Below are 14,909 nucleotides of genomic sequence, written 5' to 3' on the forward strand. Positions count from 1 at the left end.
GGCTCGAGTATTTGCAACGTGGCCTTCGCCTTGCCAGGCCCATTTGTGGATCGGAAGGCTGGGAAGCATTCGGCGGGGCTCAAAGCACCAGCTACCAGTTGCCTCACAATCCCTTGCTTAACATGTGTAGGGACGCATATGTATGTATATATATGTAGTGTGAGTGTGAAGTACGTGTATAGTATATATTTTTATTGTATTTATAAAAAATTTACCATGTTGTGTTATCTGGTGTAATAAAATGGTGCTTCCTTAACGTTTGAGAGAACGGTTTCTAGCTCCATCCTGGATATGGTACTTCGTCCAACTTCGGTGAGACGATGTCATATCCAGTTGGTTCTATTGGAGGTGATGTAGAAGATTAGGACCTCTGAACCTCTCAGGGTCTGAGTTGTAAGTCTGCTTTTATAAAGAGTTCCTCTGTAATAAGTGACTTGTAGTTTTCTTGTTGTATCAATTAAATACAAACCTGATTCCTTAAAAACAAGTTACCACTAACAATTCCCTCTAAAAAAAGGTTACCACCAACAATACTTGGGTGCTCCCTGAGCAACGACTTCCATTGCATGGTGGCCGGAGGTGACGCACCACCATTTCTAAAGAAAAATTGCAAAAAAAAGAACACTTACAAGTTAAGGTTGTCAAATACTCTTAACCACTTGCATCTTAATTAATTTTTCAAGGCATAACACCTGTAGATTTTATGTGTTTTCACATTCCCAATGTACGTATCCGTTGATTTATGGACACGGTTTATCGTGTGGCCTCCAGCGTGGCTCGGCTCACCCACATAACACTTGTGGTAGATTTTGACCTTATGTACGCTGTTGTTCCCGCGGAACTCGAACAGCTCTCTCGACCAAAAGTGATTCGTGTACACAACAAAAAATACCCGCTAGCCTAACCACACCATGGATGCGTTACTTGTGTATGCATCTACGAGGCCCTCCCATCCCAAAATCAAATTCTATAGGATCCTATCAGATCATCTTCCCTGTGATAATATGTGTCGATGAATCAGGAACCAGGGGTCCCTAAATCCCGAGGCCAGGCCAGCAATCCATCACGTTGCGCCATCCCGCGGGGTCACCTCCGCGAGGCAAAAAAAACTAAGTCCCGAGAGAGGACGCTCGGGGCCACAATCAGTGGTCCCCGAGTACCCAGGTTCCCCGATAATCTATGAAGACCAAGTAACAGGAGGGGTGTGTCCGGGGCCCCCGAGCACCCGAGTACCCCGAGGGCCCACTAAAGGAAGTTCCGGGAGAGAGTGCTCGGGGGCCGGTCCCCCAAGGATCCGTACGAGCATGCTCGGGAGAGAGTGCTTGGGGAGGTGAACAGTAGCCCCCCGAGCACTCGGTTCCGCGAGGACCGAGGAAGGGTATTCTCGGGAGAGAGTGCTCGGGGAGGTGAACAGTGACCCCCGAGCACTCGGTTCCCCGACGACACAGGAAGCCCCCTGACAGTGGCCCCCACAGGGGTCCAGCGATGAGGTGTCAGCCAGTAAAAGGCTCGAGGCCGCATTTAAGAGCGCGCATGGCCTGTCACCTCCAACTGCTCCCACCACGCTCGGTGTCAGTTCCTGCCACATTCTGGCAGAAGGGCGTGGGGACATTAAATGCACATGTCCCATCCCGTGCCATCCGGCACGTCTCGGGATAACGTCGCAAGGGTCGAGACGTTCTGTCTGCCGCGCTGTTATGGCAGGAGAACAAGACAGGGCGGGCACGCCGGGCCGCTCTGTGGCTGCCCGGTGGGCCCTCTCCACGGCGCCCGTTGCCAGTGCCATTATGGTGACGGATGACTGGGCGCGGGGCGTGTTTTCAACCCCCGGTCACTTCGCACAGAGGCTATGATGACGCCCTTTCCATTTATGGTGCCTTGGAACTCGTGCCCTCCCATTCGGGACACGCTACTGCCGGCGGGTATTTAAAGCAGCCGGCAGCACGGACAAAGACAAGTTAGACAATCTCTCGGAAGTGAGAAAATCCCTGAAGAAGTGAATATCTCTCGGCAAGCTCTGCACGGTTGAAGCAGTTAAGGAGGTAGAGAATATCGAGAAAGCCAAAGGCACCCAAAGCCAACAGATACACACAGATCGAAGAACAAGGAGCCCTAGGCTTTAGGATAGACAAACATTCTTGTAATCAGCAATATCCTTGAGGGACATTCTTAGGACATTTATAGTATCCATACAGGAGTAGGGTGTTACGCCTCCGTGCGGTTCGAATCTGTCTAAACCCCCAGTGCATTTACTTCATTCTGCACTAGATCATTCCACCCCGCCAATCATCGCATTTATATCAATTTATTTCTCCGGCAAACATATTCAGAATCATCCCCTGGTCGAATCTCTAAAAAGGAGTCCCTTAGGATCCCTGCGACAGGAGTTAACCTTCCGACAATATGTGTCTACTTCTTCTCTTCTCTTTAAGCTCAATTATTAGATCACATGATGGATGATATAAATGAAGTCTCACGAGAGTCTTTCTAGACATGTTCTATAAAATTTGCTTCACTCTCTCACTGAAAGTAAAAATTTATAGAACTCTGTCCTACAAAAGACCCTATCATCTGTGATGATATATGTCTACTCTGTCTCCTCTTCAATCTATTCATTGAATTACGAGATGAATAACATAAATAGAGTCTCAACAAAATCTTCCTGAACATGATATTACCCTCCCTGAGGCTGCGCGACAACAATACTCTTCTCTTTATCCACCGACTTGTCCCTGCCTGTTCCTCTTCCTCTGCATTCATCCAAGAACCACAAAAAGCGCGCGTTTCTCCGAGGTGGTCATTAATCCAAATTATCCGATTGATTTGGAGGTGCGCATCGCACTTGTCGGACTCTTGTATTTCGTATCTCATTGTTCGGCATGCCTCACGTTTCCATTCATGCGACCTTTGTATCCGGTGTCGTCAGAGAGGAGAGCACGCGTCCGTTCATTTTAAGATTATTTGGTTGATCATAGAACAGCTTGTTCATCATTTCATCGATTGGATTCGATCTTAAAATGGTCATTTCGAGGTTTCGGCCAACCGTTTTGCCAAGAACACATGCCCTAGATAGATTCCACCCCTCTAAATAAGCACCGCGCTCTGATTGTGAACAGTGATATATTTGTTCATTTTTATACCGGGCAATTCCTATCGCAGGAGAGAAAAAGAAGAGAGGATGCTAGAGCAAGAACATCCTAAACAATCGATGGAGGAGGAGAAGAAGGACCTGCTCCGTCGGCTGACCATCATCTCGATCCCGTTCGTGTTCGTGGCGATCATCGTGGGCAAGCTCTCCCCTCACGCGGCGGCGCCCGGCTCCGGCGCGGGCTTGCCGGGGCAGAACCACTCGGTGTCGATGCTGAGCACGATGACCGGGGGCCAGATGATCCTGAGCTGCGGCGCGGGCTTCGCCGGCGACTGGGAGTACTTCCACTACTACATCCTGGACCCGTACAAGCCGCAGCAGGCCTTCTTCCAGCCGCAAGCCGACCCCTACGTCATCTACTGCAAGTGGGGGTACATGGGCAACTTCCTCCAGGACGCGGTCGTCTTCAACCGCAGCGCCGGCTGGGCGGCGCAGTGCCGCGTCGACAACGGAGGGTGCCGGTACCTGTTCCAGGACGGGCATATGTTCCTGGTCACCGGGAGGCACGGAGCCAAGGGGGCGGCGGCGGCGGCGGCGGCCGGGCCGCGGCAGAGGCGGGAGAAGACGCTGGTCGGGGACGTTGTGCTCAGGGAGTGCAGCCACGTGCTGGGGGTGTTCCCCACCATGTGCCGGTACAAGCCTCACGACCACCAGTACGTCGGCAAGATCATCGGCCGGTGGCGGTGGTGGTTCAACTACTAGAAAGCTAGGTACCTAGCCGATTTGATCATCATTTGTTCGGCAATGCGTTCGTGCGTGCGTACGCACGAAACGATATGTAGTATTGTCACTGCCAAGGCAGGTGTATATACAAATTAGCTTGGTGAGGCTCGACTCGAGAGATCCAGCACCAGCATCGATCGATCTCACGTGATGGCTATGGGTTTCGGAGAAAATGACCGGGCTGCTGGAGAGATGGAGGGAGCCCCGCACCGCGAGGCGGCGACGAAGCCGTAGGAGCGGCACCGTGCACGCGAGCGGAGGTCCCGAAACGGCTCCCGGCACAATGCCTCACAACTACGCGATGCAACCGGGCGCCGCGCAGCGGCTGGCCGTGGCGTGCACGGTGTCGGGAAAGGCAATCAGCACACACGCTGTACGTGTGTTGTGCAGCAGCCCGCGGTGGTTGGCGGGTCCAGGTCCCCCAGAGGACGGCACGACGGAACGGGGTGTCTTGCGCGTAACGAAATTATATGAGATTCAAGTTTATAGAAAAACTTTGTTTTGTACATGCTATGTGTTTTTCTTCTTTCTCTCGATTGCATATACTAACTGTTGAATAAAAAATAATAGCATATATCATGATCTCATAAATATATTTTAATGAAAAATCTTATAAAATTTCCTTCCATCTCGAACATCAACCGCGCCGTCCTGCCCGAGACGCACAGGACATGCGTGTGTCGGCTGAGCACTGTGCACAGAGCTAGCGCTAGTACGCCGCACAGCGCAGATCAGAATATCCCTTCCTTCCTTGACCGCAGGGCAAGTGATTAAGAAACACGGACCGATAGGGAGGAAATGCTGCCAACTTCGTGCACGAAAGGCAATCAGGGATTCAGGACACACATTCTTTTCTTTTGAAATCGTGACTAGTATAGTATACATTGCCATTGATCGTATCCCCACTTCACATATCCGTGTATAATGGTATAACAAAAAAAAAAATCCCATGCCAAGGATCACTGGACCAGATGATGGCAAACGTGAGAAGGGGAGGGCACGGAGGTTAGGGAGTGACTGAACAACAAACATATAGGCGCTAGCAGCAGGCAGCAACTGGAAGAATGACAGTCAGGGCAGGGTGCTATTACAATGGCGGGTAGAAATACGACGATAGAGAGAAGCCAAGAAAGAGGAAGCCGCCGATGGTTGCTACCGTGCCCTGAGATATCTTGGACGCCAGCATGCTGCCGCCCACCACAGCGAACGATGTGCAGATGGTGTGCCCCAAGGTTGCTCCCGTAGCAACACCGATCGCATTTTTGTGCGTCGCCAGCTGCATTGAGGAGCATGCTAGAAGTTATGTTGTGCATCTGCAAGAACAAGGAGCTAGAAAATTAATTGGAAGATGGAACTGAGCAATACCGCAATCGTAGCTATCTGACTTCGGTCACCCCACTCCGCCAAGAAGGTCAACACAAAGGACTGAATTCAAAAAAGTGTCATAAATAAAACCAGTTATACACATTGCACTGCTGCAGCATCAGCGGTGATATGCTTTATCAAGCATTGTACATTAACAAGTGTAAACAGAAACGTGCAAGTTTGAAAGGGATTGTAAATCCCCTCAGAAAAAAGGAAATGACTGCACAAGACAAATCAGATTACAGGAAATGTAAGTTTCAAAGAAACTCGATAGTGTAGAATGAAAAAGGGAGGAGATGTACCTCCAAGAAAATAGGAGTACAGAACCTGGAGAAGATGCGTCTAAATGTTGACTTCCCTTGACCTGCTTCCAGCTTTTCCTCTACCTGTATATGACATGGAATAAAAAATATATAAGCTGATCAAAGACCATGACAACTAACAGGTCACTGAGAACCAATGTGTGCAATATGAATAGTAATGAATTATCATATTTACTCTTTCCATCATCAATCAAATATTATCTTTCAAGCACAAGTGTAACCTAGAGATGTTGTAACCATAGAGAATAGTCCATGGTCAGGGAGGTCCAAAAATTACGGGCTTAAAAACAGTTTAGACTATATCCAGCAAAGATGGATGATGCTTGATGGAAACGAAAAGAGGGTAAATACTTGATGTAAGAAAATGCACATACTTCTTCTATTTCCTTCTTCTGTGACGCCTTGGAATCTGATCTCCAAGCAATGTACAACAGCCGTAGCCCAAAGAATGCGTAGAGGACTAAAGCAGAAAATACCAAAAGAGGAGATAAGATATCAGAATGTACTGGTACATGTTACAGAACTAAGATGACATCCATTCATCCCCAATTTTGCAATACCTGAACAATCATGAGATTTAAAGTACATGTGTAGCATAAGAAGACCTAGGAACCTCACTATCACTAGCACTAGCACGCTAACTAAATGACCATCTATCTTTGTACTGCTATTTTATCGTGACTAAATTTTGAACTTTTTTTATGATGAATATCACTGGACAAGAGAGTAATCTAGCAAATGCTTGCATGCAATATTTGTGTTTAAAGAAAAGGGGGAAGAAGAAAGAACATAGAAGATGGTTTGCCTTGAACTTTTCTGTTCGAATTTGTAGGCACTTTGGTGCAAGGAAGATTAGCAAATTACTGTGGAAAAGCATAGATAATAAATTACAGCACTATGACAATTTGCACAACTTATATTTCCTCACATTCATATACAAACACTAACTTTGAAGTATACGTATCTATCATCTGAATTTCTATTTGATTAGGTGCAGGTATGTAAAATCTAGTGCACCAGTTCAGGTGCTTGAATGACAAATAGTCATCAGGTTCACAGTAAATATGTTTTTCAACGCTTTTGAACAATTGGGGGTGGTCATACTACTCATTTCTTCTGATGATTTGATCATTATTCCCCTACCTCTAGGACCAGTAACCTCAGACTAACTTTATCAATGCACAAGGAGGTAACATTCAGATAAGCCATACCAGTTGCTGCGCTGTTAGTGTGCTTCCTTGATATCAAATTTGGAAGAATTCTGCCCAGCCCAGTTGACAATACCTGAAACAGCAACAGCAAACCACAGAAGGATCAGTTAGACTAAACTTGAACCGTTTTTGCGCATCAGATAGCTGCAAAAGCCACAGTTTCACCTACTGTCATAACAACCAGAGCCGACAGTGCCCCCGAGAGCACTATCGATTTGGGGTGCCGCATCGCCATCAGCGCTGCAATGATGAACGTCTCATCGCCAATCTGCACCCCAGTATGACCAAGACACGCGACACCAGATTACTTAGAACATTCGCATATAGACACGTAAACGTAGCAGAAACAAATCCACGAACACCAGCGTCGCAGGAACCTCACCTCGCTGACGACGATCATGGACAAGCTCGCGAAGAAGGCGTCGAAGAGCCCCAGCCCTGCGCCCTCCACCCCCGTCGCGCCGCCGCCGCGCTCCCGTGCAGTGTGGAGGAGCATCTGGGAAGCGGAACAAACGGAACGGGCGTTCAGAGAGAGACCAACCAGCTTCCAGAGCCAACGCTCTGATTTGTACAGACGCAAGGCCTGCCCAAGCCGACTCGCTCACCTTGGTGCGGCGGTCCAGGCGGACGGTGCCCGTGCCGGTGCCGTTCCTCGCGGCGCCATCGGCAACCTGGCGCGTGAGAGAAAACCGCGAAACGTTAGAACCTCTTCGCGGGACGAGCAAACGGGCGAATTACGGGTGGGTGGTGGGAAACGCTGACCTGGTCGGCGGCGGCGAGGAGGAGTGAGGCGAGGACGGAGAGGGCGAGGAGGAGGAGGAGGAGCGGTAGGACGCGTCTATTCATTGTTACTAGGTGGAGCTGCGGCGAGGCGAGATCCGCGAGGTTTGGGCGGGGGCGGGGCGTGTCGGCGCGGCGAGGCGGGGCCGGGGGCGGGGCGTGTCGGCGCGGCGAGGCGGGGCCGGGGGCGGGATCTCGGAGGAGGGGGGCAGCCGGGCGACCCGCGTGGGCCGTGGGATTGCCGAGGAGTTAAATAAGAGGCAGGCTGCACCGGCGGCTGACCCGCTTGGTTGCCCCGAGACCCCGATGGTGCCAGCTCAAAATATTGTTCACTATACTCACTTTACTATGTATCTCTGATTTTACATGGCTGAAATTAGATCCAAATTCAGAACATATTAAACTGAGTCTGAGTGAACAGTATTTTGCAGTCGGTTACCGTACGCTACGAACTGGTAATCAATATTGTAGCACGATCTTACTGTTTATCAAATACTGTTTTTAGTTTTAATCTAATGGCTCAGATCACTTGAAGTCACTGACTTTATATATGAGTGAAGTCAGAGGTGACTTTACGTATGAGTGAAGTCAGAGTATCTCAGTTCGTACCGACTGCCCACCCAATCACTCACCCACTACGGTGGTACTTTTTTTCAGACGAAATCTAAAGCAAGAGATTTCAATTTTATTTTATAAAAAATTCACCAACAAAAAGATCAAAATTCGTATCATTTTTTCATCCTCTACTTTATAGATCTCAGTATCAGTGAAAAAAAATTCTAAAATTAAATATTTTATTCTTCTTCAAAAGTCATCTGATCAAGCACGGCTTAGGGAGCATGAATTTGTCCAAAATTTACCGCACGCCTACGTTTCAAAATGTCGTGAGGCTTAGGCCGTGTTTCGTGTAAAGTTCCGAAACTAACCCCAAGATTTGTTCCTGCAAACGTTGCAAAGGCCATATTGTATGGCGGGGATACTGTTCTGAAAGTGCAGAAACGCGAGATCCACGTGGACTAGGTCGAAGTCGCACCGTACCATTGCGTCTAGGTCTAGTTTTGCCCTGGTCTCTTTTCTTCTCACTGTTGCCGAACTAGGCCGAGTTGGATTACGCCAACTTTTGTTGCCGAACTTGCCACTCCGAATATTCATTTTGTCCGTCCTTCCACGCATCCGTTAGGTTAGATCTCACGTTACGACGTTGACGCGTGCGCACACGTGAATATGCGATGAACGTGATGTTTTACTGAAACCGACAGCGACATCAACGAAAGATCGCTTTAAAACCCGAGTGATCTTGGACCAAAAGGATTCCTCTTCATTTCCTAACGCTGATGCACAGGAACTAGCAGCTGTAAAAGGCCTGAATGAACGGGAAGAGTTGCAGCTTATGATTGTTCACCACCCTCAGTTACAGATTTGATGTCGATTGGAGGATACGAAGCTGCTGCATCAACGGTTTCTCTCTGCACATTAACAGCTCAGAGCAACTCTAGCATATTAATCAAAATATTAGTCAAATTTAACTGATCATATCTCTATGTATCTATCCACTTCAAAATATTTTTCTTCTATATTTCTACATACTGTAGCAGATTAGCCAAATCTCACTCTCTTTATCTCATATACTATATTTTATTCATAACAGCTGTTTCTAATAACGGTTTTATTCTAATAGCTATTTTGTTCAAAGCTATATTTCAATGGCTATTTTTTTTCAAACGGCTTCCCAATAGCTATATCTCCACTCTATATATAGTCAACCATCCGGTTGCTTCTCCTTCACATCATTTTTTCTCCTCCTCTCTGCTACTCCTCATACACCGATTCAGAAATGAATCATCGTGGATTAGCCATGCAACATGTGTTGGATTAGTTGTCATCAAATGATGACAATGAAGTGCTTTCTTGTTGCAAGGAAGCTAGCCCGCCGATAACACCAACTCGGTACCATGGAATGAGAGAACAAGTGATAGCTTCTCATGAGCATACGTCTGAACTAGAACAATTTATTTAAAATCTTAGGTCCATTAGATCCCAAGATGTTCACACTCAGCTTCAGATTGATCTAGTTGAGCACATGTAGCAACTCTATGGATGAAACTAGAATGTTGTGGTTCTAACAATATATCTGAATCATTGTAAGAGCAATTATCATATAAATACACATGTTTTAAAAATTTATAAAAGCAATTACCACACGAGCACACGCGTTTTAAGAATTTGTAAGAGTAGTTACGACACAAACACACGCATTGTAAGAATTTATAAGAGCAGTTACCATACAAGTACACACATTGTAGAAATTTGTAAAAGCAGTTACCACACAAACACACGCGTTGTAAGAATTTATAAGAGCAATTACCACACAAGCACACGTATTGTAAGAGCAGTTACCACACATGTACACGTATTGTAAGAGCAATTAACACATGAGCACACGCGTTATAAGAATTTGTAAGAGCAGGTAATATACAATCGATGGCAAGGTATCCTCACCACTCTAATTTGTTTAGGTGACTATACACACCGTTGACTGCAAAATAAACACTATCGCAAATTTTTGCTAAGCATTTGCCACGAACGACTAACATGTGGCATAGCTACAATGAGTACATGTATAGCAGACGTTCGACGTAACAGAGTTTACAGTGGTGGTGTGTGAGGATAGCAAAATATTATTTAGTGGTACATACAGGATGAGTACATTTCAATAGTTGATAAGGGATTTCAATCTTTTATAACAACACATAAGGAATTGTGTGTAAAAAGTTCTCACAACACATTAGTAGTTCTTACAACACATCACATCTAAAACACAAGATAATTAGTCGATGAAACATAATACATAACTCAACCCAGACGATTGTGTCGTCCAGTAATGATCTCATTCTGCAAACTCAAGTAATATTCTTGTTGTGGCCTAATCATGACACTAGTGTCTATCCCCATAATTCTCTCATCCTCCATCTATCTCTTGAACTTCAACTATTTATTCATAACTTCAACTTTTTTGACTTCAAGTGCAATATTCTCTTGTTCTTGTGTATGTGCTCGTTCATAGTGCTCCTCTTTTTTCAACTCTTTCACTCTCTTCGCTTCTACCTTCTTTGCCCAGAAGCTTTCAAATGCTTCTATATACATGTTATCTTCTTTGCCTAGGCAACTTCTACCTCATCGCAATTGCGCCTCTTTCTTACCAGTTGGTATTTTCAAAGGGTCACTTTTTGGAGTTGCTACTGCATCCTCCTCATCTATCGGTGTAAGGATCGGTCACGTCCTAAGAGGGGGTGAATTATGACACTTAGAAACTATTCGGTTTCAAAGATTTCACAAGATAAACCTATCTTAATTTCTATCTAAATGTGCTCTAGGTTTATCTAGTGTATCTATTCTACCGCTCAAGTGGATTGAAATCTACTATAGCAAGGTAAATTACAAGTATGTAAATACAAAAATATAAATAAGGTAGAGAGACAAACTCGGTACAAGAGATTTTTATCCCGTGGTATCGATGGCATGAATGTCACCCACAGTCCATGTTGGAGCTCCACCAAGGATATGCTCCTGGTAGGCACTCGGTCACGACTATTGAGTCACCAAGTCACAAAGACAAGGTCTCAACCCGAATGAGCCACTAAGCCACCAAGGCAAGACCTCACCATAAGCCTCTCTTCCGGTTCCTTGACGCCGTGATCACTTCGGAGCTTTAGTCACCAAGGCAAGGGACTCTGTGTCCCTGTACATGTGTCTTGTTGCCACTCCACACCAAGTCGAAGGGTCAACAAGTTGCCAACGAGTCACAAAGACTACAAAGATTCCAAGGCACCAACGTACCTCTTGGTATATGGTTGGATCACTCCTTGATCCACTCTCTAGGTTGCAGCACCCATCAACACTTCTCTCTAACCCTAATAGAACTAATCACTCTCTAATTATGTGCTAAATTGCTTTAGATGAACACTTTAAGTACTTGGTAGTTTGGATGTCTTCTCAAGTGTATATGAGATTTTCTAGACTCCACCAGCATAACACACCTTCAAATAACTGAGTGAATAGGTATTTATAGCCTCAAACTCGCGAACTAGTCGTTGCTCCAATGACTCAACTTTACCGTGAACACCGGATGATCCGATGATAATAGTTGTACAAGCATCGGACCATCTGGTATGTACATTAGTGGATACTAGCCGTTGAAACTCCACTCAAACTTCTTCTGAAGACCGGATTTTGCAGTGTATACTCAAATCCATCATCGGACTTTCCAATGAGTTATCCTAAATCATCCGAGCCTTTGCATCTTCTATATGTAAATTGCTCTAGTGAAGCATCCAATATGCATATCTTCATCATTGGACCATCCGGTGAGTTATCCTGAGCCAAACCGCACCTTTGCAACCTCTTAATGTAAAATGCTCTGGCCCACGCCGATGGCCGAGCACACCACGCCCACCACGCCGACAGTCGAGCGCGACTCCCTGGGCAGGCGGAGGGGTAGCTGCGGGGCAGCGCGTGGGCTCAAAGGTGCGGGCTCCCAGGCGCTAGCGGAGGGGCGCGTTAGCTCCCAGCCGCTGGCGGAGGGGTAGTTGCAGGGCGACGCAGCATCATAGGCATGTGGGGAGGTGCGCTCTGGGCGACAGAGGGCGCGCAGGCACTCGTGGGAGATTCAGCGGGGATGATAATCGTGGAGGCAAGCGCTTGGCGACGCAGGCGCGTGGGTGCCTAGGAACGAAAAGGTGCAGGGAAGGCTATGTGCGGAGGCGTGCGGGAACGAAGGTGGATAAGGATGATGAGCCGCACAGTGCAATCCAATTTGGTTACTCGTTCTCGGTGGATAGTGTGTCTACAGTGATAGCTACTTGGTTGGCTACTCTGCTGGAGCTTATTTTTGGCAAGAGATGGCCATATTTGGTGATGGCGAGCTGGAAGGCTACCCTGCTGGAGATGTTCTCACAGCTATAGCGCCATTCATTGGCATTTGGCCAAAATACATAGCCTTCATGTACAAATTGCAAGGTTATAAGACAGGCAGGGACTGATCCAGAGGGTTGCCCCCCCCCCCCCTCCCCGTACTTGCTTTGTTGTCAGTGGGAGTCTATCTAGCCTCTAACAATTTTTTTACCATGAACAAGGAAAAGGAAGAAGAAAAGAGATAGGAAAAAGAAGAGGAGGAAGAGAGAAAAAGAGAGAGGTGGATGAGCCCCCTTAACTCACTCCTCTGCATCCACCACTGAAGACAGGTGTGCTAGTCCATCTATCCTATGGTAATCGCATTCGATTTCTCCCCGCACCTTAACCCAATTCTAACTCGTTTATGTTAATTCATGGCACTTTTCATATTGCGCTTGCAAAACTGACTGGGTTGAATGAAATAACTGTCCAAAGACAAATGGAACTGACTACCAAGTACAAAGGCGTCTCACTGAATCAATTTAGCACAATTGCACTAGAGACCAGTCAACTATACAACTTGGCATTCAAGGAACTGCATACCTCTAAGATGATTCAGCTTGCTTTGATGATAATCTCCGTGTCTGTACCATGTAAGTACCGGACAATTCATTTCCTAAGAAATAAGGTGGCACCAAACAAGAATATGGTTGGGTTTGCTTGAGTGTGAGCTTGTGAGTTCTGATTACCAGAGCCATAACAAAATTCCTTAGCAATTTTTTTGGAGATGACCAACCTTCTCCTATGACGCTAAGAGAATCGCATATATATATATATATAGATAGATATTTACCATACTTCATAGATAATACAATGAAACAAGAGGATACCATTAAAAAACCTACAGCGCAAAATTTCCACACTAGAACAATCGAAGATTTTGTAGTAACATGTATCTGAATCTGGCCAAATCAGTAAAGAGAGAGATGAAATAATATGTCTGAAATACCATACAGTAATCCGAAGCTATATCATATTGGCACATTAATATAAAGTTATATCATGAGAGATTTTTGTCCTCTAGCAACAATAATAACTGAATTTAAGTGTCATACGAGCCGCATAGAACTGACTGCGAGAAAATACCGCATTTCAGGCTCCTTTGGAACGCAGGATTGGAAAAACATAGGAACAAGAAAAACGTAGGAATGGAATGCCTCATACTCCCTAATCCTACAAGATTTCAAAACATAGGAACGTTAGAGATGATATATTTGGATAGTTCGTAGGAAAACAACATAGGAATTTTGGAGGAAAGAAGAGAGAGAAAGAGATGATGTATTTGGATAGTTCGTAGGAAAACAACATAGGCATTGGACTTCTCAAAACATGAGGTTTGAGCTCATGTTAAATTTCCTATGGAATCGGGGGCATAGGAATGCATTCCATAGGAATTTAACATGTCCATTCCTATGTTCCAAACAACACATATAGGAAAAATTCCTAAGGATTTGGATCCTCCATAATTCCTATGAATTTCCTTCAATCCAAAGGGGCCTTCTTGCATCAACTTCACTTAGACGTTAGAACTTATGGGATTGCACTTTGCACACAACATAAATGGTGTGAACAATAACAGCTGGCAACAACCTCGGTATCCCCGCTTAGCAATATTGACATGAAAATTCTCTGAAGTATAGAATATGACTAGCTAGATATATTTATCATCACAAAAGAGAATAATCTAATTAGTCATAAGAAGGTTCCTGACAAGAAAAGAGTGGTCATAAGGAGATTCAGAGCACCTCATGAATGTACTTCACTACTTCAGGTAACACAACTCACAGAAAAGGGCCAACTACAATAAAGATTTAAGAACATTATATGATTTCTACCCTCTAAGGCCAGGGGTCATCTAGATCAGGATTCTTGACAAAGATCTGATTGTACTGCAGCCGTGACATCTGTCAGAAAATTCATTGAATAATCGGAGTCAGACAAAAATTCCAAAATACCAGATAAAACAAGCCGTAAAAATCAGATTCCATTCGTTGATATCAACGCAACTAAATGTCCAAAAAACATAAGGACATGATTTGCTGCTGAGCCATGCTCATGCCATGGTAATAGCTATGTCCTCAAAACAAATTATCCGGCCGAATCACAGCAATGCATATGAAGATAATATCTCTTAAAAATATTGGCTTCCACTCAAACAGTATAATTCACATAGTAGAAAGATCTATCATGCACAAAAATACTACCATTCTAACTGTAATTCAATCAACACAAATTCCAAGTTGTGCGGAGGGAGAGTAAATGCATTCAGTAAGCTACCTTATCATCTATGATTTCAACTGACTTCTTTGTAATCATATCATCAAAACAAAGGTAAAGGAGGACTCGCAGTTCAAACAGAAACTGCTCTGCTCTTCAACAATCAAGGCCACGCAGTACCAAATTGACCAA

The 14,909-nt window shown here is 45.4% G+C and overlaps 2 protein-coding genes across 2 annotated transcripts; one reads left to right on the forward strand and one right to left on the reverse strand.

The window, feature by feature from the left end:
• Positions 1-3,208: 3,208 nt before the first annotated feature.
• Positions 3,209-3,850, forward strand: LOC133899191 (uncharacterized). The gene has a single exon (XM_062340160.1). The coding sequence runs from the start codon at positions 3,209-3,211 to the stop codon at positions 3,848-3,850; it is 642 nt and encodes a 213-aa protein (XP_062196144.1).
• Positions 3,851-4,705: 855 nt separating this feature from the next.
• Positions 4,706-7,701, reverse strand: LOC133898340 (GDT1-like protein 4). The gene is made up of 9 exons (XM_062339007.1): positions 7,533-7,701; positions 7,376-7,441; positions 7,153-7,266; positions 6,940-7,038; positions 6,771-6,843; positions 5,934-6,019; positions 5,539-5,622; positions 5,237-5,296; positions 4,706-5,147 (listed from the first exon to the last, which is right to left on the reverse strand). The coding sequence occupies exons 1-9, from the start codon at positions 7,614-7,616 to the stop codon at positions 4,959-4,961; spliced, it is 855 nt and encodes a 284-aa protein (XP_062194991.1). The 5' UTR covers positions 7,617-7,701; the 3' UTR covers positions 4,706-4,958.
• Positions 7,702-14,909: the final 7,208 nt, after the last annotated feature.

Source organism: Phragmites australis, chromosome 18 (genome assembly GCF_958298935.1).
Source record: "Phragmites australis chromosome 18, lpPhrAust1.1, whole genome shotgun sequence".
Lineage (NCBI taxonomy): Eukaryota > Viridiplantae > Streptophyta > Magnoliopsida > Poales > Poaceae > Phragmites > Phragmites australis.

What these genes read in the sequence shown, in the direction of transcription:
- LOC133898340 (XM_062339007.1), bottom strand. Translation starts at nt 7,616, where the DNA reads ATGAATAGACGCGTCCTACCGCTCCTCCTCCTCCTCCTCGCCCTCTCC. An exon ending in TCCTCGCCGCCGCCGACCAG is followed by an intron (nt 7,442 to 7,532) that starts GTCAGCGTTTCC and finishes CTCACGCGCCAG; the next exon opens with GTTGCCGATGGCGCCGCGAG. An exon ending in CCATGATCGTCGTCAGCGAG is followed by an intron (nt 7,039 to 7,152) that starts GTGAGGTTCCTG and finishes ACTGGGGTGCAG; the next exon opens with ATTGGCGATGAGACGTTCAT.
- LOC133899191 (XM_062340160.1), top strand. Translation starts at nt 3,209, where the DNA reads ATGGAGGAGGAGAAGAAGGACCTGCTCCGTCGGCTGACCATCATCTCG.